Raw genomic sequence first — 8525 nt, 5'->3', positions numbered from 1 at the left:
GGCATATAAGCAAATATACATTGAATATTTCATCTACTCAGAAACCAGAGAAGAATCCTACCTGGTATATGAGGAGATGAGAGTAAGAAAATGTTACATCAAAACAACAAAAAAAAAATGTCAAGAGAAGACATCAGCCTGCATTTGAACGGATACTTTTTATCGTTATTTTTATAGTTGAAGATTACGTATTCTTTAACAAAATTATGTAAAAATAAATTAAAGGCTAAGTGTGTAATACATGTACTTAGATACCACTCTTCCAGTGAAGTGCGGACTCTAAACGACATCTTATTTACACCGCGAGTAATTCAGTGTGATGCTTATTTACATATACTGTACAAATAAAACAATTTAAAAGTATACATTCTAGAGGAATGGTGTTTTCCTCATTGCTTGGGTTTTATCATGGCATTCTCCAAACTTAATGATTTACAAATAATTATTTTTTAATGTCCATTTTCCTGAAAAATAATCAGTTTGAAGTTTACTATTTTAATTTTAACTGTTAATTTTTATGTCATTTCGAAATTTTGCTATCATGACTAACAGGGTTTAAAAAATCGGCAAGACTAGAACTTAATTACATTTGTATTTGAACAGGTACACCTCAGTACCCGTTCATTCTTTATGACCTGGTTACTTTTGCCACCATTTTCAGGATTCGTTTAAAAGAAATCTGGTCGATGGATTTCGGATAGAATTAAGAATAATTGAGAGCTTTTGGGAAGATAAAAAAACTTTATATGGAATCAATTTTTAATCTTTGTATTACTGTCACGAAAGATAGAATTGCTACATCTTCTTTCTGAGCTTACTGTTTATTCTATTTTTACAAGTAGACCTTTCTTTGTCATTTCACATAAGAGAGAACACTGAAATAAATAACTATACATGTAATTTTTTTAATCAATAGCATGTAGTAAATATTTTTAATCCATGACTAGTAGTTGTACATTGCAATAAGTATCAAAATATCTTAAACAATATTTGCTACATAACAGCAAACATTTTCAAAAGGTTTCAAAGTCACATGTGGAACTATTTCATTCATACAACTAAAATAAATGACCATATCATTGTCAAAGAGAGTAAAAAATATCATTTAAACATTTGCAAACTTAATAATTAAATCAAAACTTGAGACATTGCTTTCCGTGAATCATATTGCGTTCCAAGAAGATGCTCTGTTAGCAAAGCCGCCTATCGGATTTTATTTCAAAATCGGATGTGAAAAGAGGGTAAAATGTAACTGTGTCAATGGATAGTTGTGTCAAAAAGAGTGTAAGTAATTTTTAAGACTACTTACCAGCTAGTGTTGACTTTGGACATCTACTCCAAGATATAGTCACTAATAATAAATAGGCTGTAAAATCACACGAAAAACTATCAAAAGCGATCTTGTTTGGTTTAGATAAGGACGGAACTGGTTGATTTTGGTACAATGTGTTCAAAAAGGACAGTTTTTACGGTTGTTTTCTGGACTTTGTCCTTACACCAAGTGTCCGGCCAGTGGTTAGATGATCAAGAGGCTACTATACAACAGAAAGCCGAGAAGCTAGCGACACAATTCTTAAAATCAGAAATACAGCAAATAACTCGAAATATAGAGACAAAGATTATGCAGAAATTTGACGGAATCCAGCGTGTTATGGAAGAAAAATTGACTTCAATGATTGAAAAAGTTCGAAAGGAAAAGATGGAAAAAGAGAGTGATATCGTCAGAAATTTGAGCAAATCTATCTTAGAACAACAGGATATACTTAAAATGCTTAAAACCATGTCTCCATCAGATGTGCAGGAACAAAATAATCGAAGTCAGACAATTCGTGATATACATGGTTCTGTCAAAAACATCCAAGGTAAAGTCCAGAATGTCGACAAGATCGTAGAATCTCTTGATAATCTTACCATTGAAATCAGGAAAGAGAGATCAGAATCAGTTATAATGGCCGGTCTCCTTAGGAATGTCAGTCAAAGCATCCAGGATATAAAAACAGGGCAGCAATACTTGCGGGAAGAATTGGTCGCTGTTCAGACTAACCTCTCGTGTAAAAGGGAACAAAGTCCTACAATCAAATGGGACTCAATTGATAAACTAATGGAAATCGTCAATGGTCTGCCTGGAAAACTAGACATTGGTAATGAGCCAGTGAATCTTAATATTTCATCCAATGTACCTGACATGGGTTTTGGCCTTGAGAACATCAGTAGCCTCACAAGGTCACAGGAAATGTTCCAAAAAGAGATCCTTAAGACTGTTTCGATGCTTGGAATGCAAAACCACACAAACTCGATAGATAAGCTGATTGAGAAACTTTCGACATTGAATACAAGAATAGACGATTTTCATCGAATCCGAGAATTTGTTTCCAATTTAACCTTGTCATTTGAAAATGAAAAGTTGAAGACGGAAATGTTAGTTGTGAATTTTGAAAACATAAAAAGTCTTTTGTTAGATTTGAAGAATGGGCAGTTATCTTTGAGAGAAAATACGCGTTCATTTAGAGCAAATGATTCCTCCATAGCCTCACTGGATTATTTGGTGAGCAGATTAGAGAATCTCACTAGAGGTATTGAAGCAAGCGATATAAAGAATCTAACTAAAGGTATTGAGGCAAGTGAAAGAAACAATTCCAACAACACTCGACATACCGTAATGGAACCCATGACAGGTAAACTTTTATATTCTTTTCAAATTTATCTAGGACAGAAAGATGACACATTTTTACTTACATATTTAAATTATTTTTCACGTAATATGCATGAAATAAAATACGAACTAAAATATTACAGTGCAAGATTGTTCTGATATACTAAAGAAGTTTCCAGGCACTCAAGGCAAAAATGGTGTATACAATATAACCATTTCCCAAAATAAGAAGAAGGCTGTGTATTGTGACATGACCACGGATAACGGAGGGTGGACGGTTTGTCTGTCTGTTTGTCTGTCTGTCTAGCTGTCTGTCTGTCTCTCTCCTTCTCTCTCTCTCTAACGTATATTTTGTTTGGCACTTCTAACAAGAAATGTGTACTTTCATGATGTGCACAAAAAACTTATTATACCCCCGTTTTAAAAGTGGGAGGGTGATTGGGATATCCGTCTGTCCGTGTGTTACGCTTTGTGGTACCCAGCTTTTATCCGCAATTCCTCTTGTACCACTGAATGAAATTAAATGAGACTTTCATAGGTTCTTTGTTACATAGCGCCATTGTACATCTTCTATTTTACTTTTTGATCGGAAACCTATTTCGGGTTTCCCATAGCAAAACCTTGACACTGCTATTTTCTCTATTGACCCTCCATTTTAAGATTGAAGGACACCCTCTTTTATACGCAGCTTCACCTATGCCACTGAATAAAATCTAATAATACTTTCACAGATTCTTTATAACATAATGCCATTGTGACCCCCTATTTCACTTTTTCATCTGAATCTTATTTGACATCTCCTACAGTAAAAATGGACTTAGTCATTTTAATCATATGTAAGCGGGGGCATCATTTAGTGATCTTACTACTCACAGCACCTCTAGATTTAAACGATTTAAAAGTTAGCAGAGAGACTGAAAAGGGCATATGTTATTTTCTTTCAACAGGTTATACAGCGACGAGTTAATGGATCCACCGACTTCTATCGTAACTGGGCCGAATACAAGAAAGGATTTGGAAAAGCGAGTCATGAATATTGGATTGGTAATGATTGATTGATTTTATGTTGTTTTATGTCAAGTTCGAGAATTTTTCACTCATAAAGAAACATCACCGTTATACCGGCGAAGGCCTTCATATTTAGACCTTTACTCGGCACTCATCAGAGCCATGTAATGTTACCTTCTTTCTTCTGGCTTCCACTAAACCGCTAACTTTTTACTTCGTTTTTAAGAATGACTCTACCAATCAGAGCTTTATATAGCATCTAAACAGAGGTAAACAGGACAATAGACTTTTCCTTTAGTCCGAGTCACATCAGTGTTTGGAAGGCAAGGACGCATTGTATCATTCATTACTCATTACATAGGGTTCATGCATTGCTCTTGATTGGTTTCCGTTCATAGACCTACCCAAAACCTTTGATTTTAATACCGGTAATTAGAATAAGGGAGCTTAAATCTACTGAATTTGCGTGTTTGCATATTTGTTTAATTATATATTGCCCTATTACTTTTGTGAAGCAATTTCGATATGTATACAGTATTTTAAAATATACATAATTATGTATATCACAAAGCAGTAGATAATATTTTTTTATCTATCTATTAATTTTGTTTTAATCAAATGTTTTTAGGAAATGAAATATTACACAATCTTACAACCAGAAAATCTCAAGAACTTCGAGTCGATATGCAGAGATTTAATGGAGACAAAGCATACGCAGTTTTCTCAACCTTTTCTGTTGGAGATGAGGCAAGCAAATATAAACTGACTGTTAATGGATACTCTGGGAATGCTGGTATGTATCCAGTATTCATTTTTATGTCCCCGTAAACGAAGTTTCGGTGGTATATAGCATTTGTCGTGTCCGTCTGTCTCTCTGTCTGTTTGTCTGCAAAAACTTTAACCTTGCCTATAACTTTTGATTTAGTGGAGCTATGACTTTCATATTTTACATGTGTATTCTTATGACAAGACATTTCTTTGGGTACCACCCAATTTGACCTTTTGACCTTGATCTTGGAGTTTGACCCACTTTTACACGAAAATTCCAAACTTTTACTTTGGCCCTATCTTTTGAACAGTAGATACCAGGACTTTTATATATCATATATTTATTTTTTGTGGCAAGACCTTTCAGTATCAACAACTTTGACCTTTTGACCTTGACCTTGGGGATTTCCATACTTATGAAAAAACTTTAACCTTGGCCATAACTTTTGAACGGTAAGGGTTAGGGCTTTCATACATCACATATATAATTCTTGTGAAAATTCTCTTTATTGGATACCAAGAACTTTGACTCTTTGACCTTGACATTTGAGTTTGACCTACATTTCAAATACAATCTTTAAGGATATCCGATCCTCAGCCAGGAAGGATAACTCCAAAAAATAATATTTAATTTGAAATGTATCAAAATGAAGCTTGAAAATGAAATTTTTTCATGCAACAATTTTCATTATATTCATCTCTATAAGATTCAAGGTCTTTGGAAGTCTTAGAAAAGGTCTAATAAAAGTTGACATTTGTACCCTAGAAATAGAAAAAAAATTAATACAGTTTTAGAGAAATAAGATTTTCTTGAATCAAGCCTTAGATACCAATGCTTATTAGCATGATATGAAATGAGAAGTGATTTGTGGTGCCTTGCAATGATAGCAGAAGCCTTTTACATTATGTATAATAGAATACATGACGGAAATAGAAGACAAAAAATACCAAATAAGTATAAAAATTATGACAATTCCTCTGTATGCCTGGATACCTATCGTTTTTTAACCTAAAATATATTTGTTGATCAATTTGCAGTTAGAAAATGCATCACTGATATTCCAATTCGCTTTTCCTGCAAAAATATTGGAGATATGACAATTTTCCCTATATAATATGATTAACTTTAATCTTTAACTTTAAAGAAATATTGTGCATATATTAACATAACTTTGTGGATTCAGAGATACTTTCTTGAGTATTTTTGATTGCTTAACTGCTAATTTTATAAACCTGAGGATCGGACTACCTTAACATAATTTTTGAAGGGTTAGAACTAGGGTTTTCATATTTCACATATTTAATTCTCGTGACAAGATGTTTCATTAGATATCAAAAACCGTGACCCTTTGACCTTGACCTTGGAGTTTTACCCATTTTTACACAAAAAATCCATACTCTTACTTTGGCCCTAATTTAAACGGTAGAACCTAGGAATTTCAAATATTAATTCTTCGTGGCAAGACCTTTCATTTAAAATCAACAATTTTGACCTTTTGACCTTGACCTTAAACTTTTCCGTACTTACAAAACAAATTTAAACTTGGCCATAACTTTTGAACGGTAAGGGCTGGGGCTTTCATACTTCACATATGTAATCCTTGTGACAAGACCTTTCATTGGATATCAACAACTTATACCCCTTGACCTTGCAGTTTGACCTACTTTTTACAAACTTTGACCTTGGTCATAACTTTTGAACAGTAAGGGCTAATGCTTTCATACTTCAGATATGTAATCCTTGTAACAAAACCTTTCATTGGATATCAAAATCTCTGACCCTTTAGCCTTGACCTTGGAGTTTGACCTACTTTTTAAAAACTCTAACCTTGGCCATAACTTTTGAACATTTTTTACATACTTCCCATAAGTAATCTTTGAGACAAGGCTTTGAAACCAACAACCTTGACCCTTTGACCTTGACCCCGGAGTGTGTCCTACCTTTAAAAGCTTAACTTAGGGTTTTATATTTCACATTTGCATTTCTTGTGAAAAGGCTTTACTTTAGATACCAACATATTTGATCTGCATTTGAGAAACCTTAACCTTCACTATGTTGCCATACATGGGAATCAGTGTTTACAAACACATCTTGTTCCAGGTGCGTTGCACACTGTTAACAGCAAATCTTGTGTGAGAAAAAGATGTGTCTAAATTCGTAAAACTAAAAGAAAAACTTTTATAAAGCAACCGTTAGTTTATTAGTGTTTCTTTACATTACATTTTGCAGGAGACAGTATGACTTACAGCAGTGGCATGAAGTTTTCAACGAAAGACCAGGATAATGACAAGGACAGCGGCGACTGCGCCACCTACTGGAAATCAGCCTGGTGGTTTAAGGCGTGCTTCTATACCAATCCCAACGGACAATATACAAACAGGGAGAAAACGGGGTGGAAGTATGTGGTCTGGTACTACTGGAAGAAATCCAACTTTGCTCTGAAGAACATAAGGTTGATGATTCGACCTAAGCAGTGACATTGGCTGTGCTAAATTTTAATTTGATATAACGTCGCCAATGCCTAAGCAAAACATTTTTTCAATCTCAAAATTACCAAAATATTTCATCCATTTAAAAAAAAACTTGTTATTACTTTTTGTCATTTTGATAGAGAATCAGACAAACCATTTTTTTGTCTGATTGTGTTGATCAAGTTTTATCAAATATTTTATCAATATTCATTTAATACTTTCTTATATTTGTCCTTGGCATCATGCCTACAATTGTCATGGGCGAAAGAATTCATCTTTGAAAAGGTACAATTCAACATTTCTAACATGCATTATTGTTCTAATTTCAAAACACATATTGAATTTCTATATAACAATTGAATATTACATAGTTGCTGTCTGTATATAAAATGATTTAAAAAATAAAGAAAATTGGAAGAAAGTTTGTTCTAAAGGTCAACTTTTTAAATACAATCTTTCATGTATATTACACTTTCTACAAAATAGTTTTGACCAATATTGTTACTTCATCACTACCGGAACAAAATGATCTAATGATGCGGTTAAACTATGTTTTCCTTTGAAGGCTTTTTTTTCAAAACCCAAAAAAATACATATGTAAATGACAAATAAAAATGGTGAACATATTTTCATAAAAAAATGATTTTATCAGGGAAACGCAAATAAGAGACTTCTGTAAGCAAATCATGTTTTCGGTTTGCTGTATGTGAATGCTATTTATTCATACATGTATATGATAGATAATATGTAAAGGTAAATGCAACCAATGATAAAATAAACAAAAAACATCATATAACAAAAGATGGGGAATTTAACATCCTCATATCAAAGTAAATATCCTTTTCCGTCCAAAATTAACATTTAAAAAAAACTTTAAAAAAAAAAATTTCAATATACATTTTTTACAAAATTAGTCTCTCATTAAAATCAGTTTGAAATTATTTAATTCACTATGATATCTTTTGATCTCTTAATCTCATTATGTTTAAATTTCTTTATCTGAACTACATTTACATTCCAAAATCAGAAAATAAGTAACTAAAAAGTTGTATCACTTAGGAGTAAAAAAATCATAATGTTTGAAATTAGAATACAATTAAGAAGCGAGAACATGTGTATTTTTTAACAATTGAACCCAAAAGAGCTATTTTTGACACCACTCTCTATATATCCAAAAATGTTTTTCAAACAAGGTTAAGGTCATACGACACGTTCCTCAAAAATATATAATTTTTCCTAAGAATTTGTCATTGAAGTATAGGTACTTAAACAAGTTTCCTCACAAAAATTAGGGTACCTTACCATGCATATGGACAAGATACCAGAGGGGGATATTTCTTAAATAATCTTAAAGAGTTATTTTTTGAATGACCTTTATCGCAATATTTGGTGTACTTTTATTCACAAAACATACTGAAAACAATGAAGCAAAATAATGCCACGAAATACGAAACATATGTTAGAGGAACGTGTTGTCTGACCTTAAGTAAGGATCGAAGCAAAACCTATAATAGGCCTTCCTATTTAACACTGGCTTTTATATTTACAAAAAAAGACTTCTAAAACTTCATCAGTCCCCAAAAACATTATGTTGAAGCCAGTACTTGGTTATTTGTCCAGTAAT

The 8525-nt window shown here is 32.8% G+C and overlaps 1 protein-coding gene across 1 annotated transcript; it reads left to right on the top strand.

Annotated features, from left to right (window-relative positions):
- The first annotated feature begins 1358 nt into the window (after positions 1-1358).
- Positions 1359-7014, top strand: LOC134276470 (angiopoietin-4-like). The gene is made up of 5 exons (XM_062758724.1): positions 1359-2675; positions 2797-2930; positions 3601-3697; positions 4290-4454; positions 6660-7014. The coding sequence occupies exons 1-5, from the start codon at positions 1445-1447 to the stop codon at positions 6905-6907; spliced, it is 1875 nt and encodes a 624-aa protein (XP_062614708.1). The 5' UTR covers positions 1359-1444; the 3' UTR covers positions 6908-7014.
- The last annotated feature ends 1511 nt before the right edge of the window (positions 7015-8525 follow it).

The sequence above is a fragment of the Saccostrea cucullata genome, unplaced genomic scaffold (assembly GCF_032062105.1).
Source record: "Saccostrea cucullata isolate Sc308-1 unplaced genomic scaffold, CSIRO_AGI_Scuc_v1 ctg6550, whole genome shotgun sequence".
NCBI classification, from domain to species: domain Eukaryota; kingdom Metazoa; phylum Mollusca; class Bivalvia; order Ostreida; family Ostreidae; genus Saccostrea; species Saccostrea cuccullata.
This window is presented reverse-complemented; position numbering and strand designations above follow the sequence as displayed.

Bases quoted from the DNA above. Each gene is read 5' to 3' on its own strand.
- LOC134276470 (XM_062758724.1), top strand. From the start codon at position 1,445: ATGTGTTCAAAAAGGACAGTTTTTACGGTTGTTTTCTGGACTTTGTCC. The intron at 2,676-2,796 runs GTAAACTTTTAT...AAAATATTACAG, and splicing joins CGTAATGGAACCCATGACAG to TGCAAGATTGTTCTGATATA. The intron at 3,698-4,289 runs GTAATGATTGAT...AAATGTTTTTAG, and splicing joins GAGTCATGAATATTGGATTG to GAAATGAAATATTACACAAT.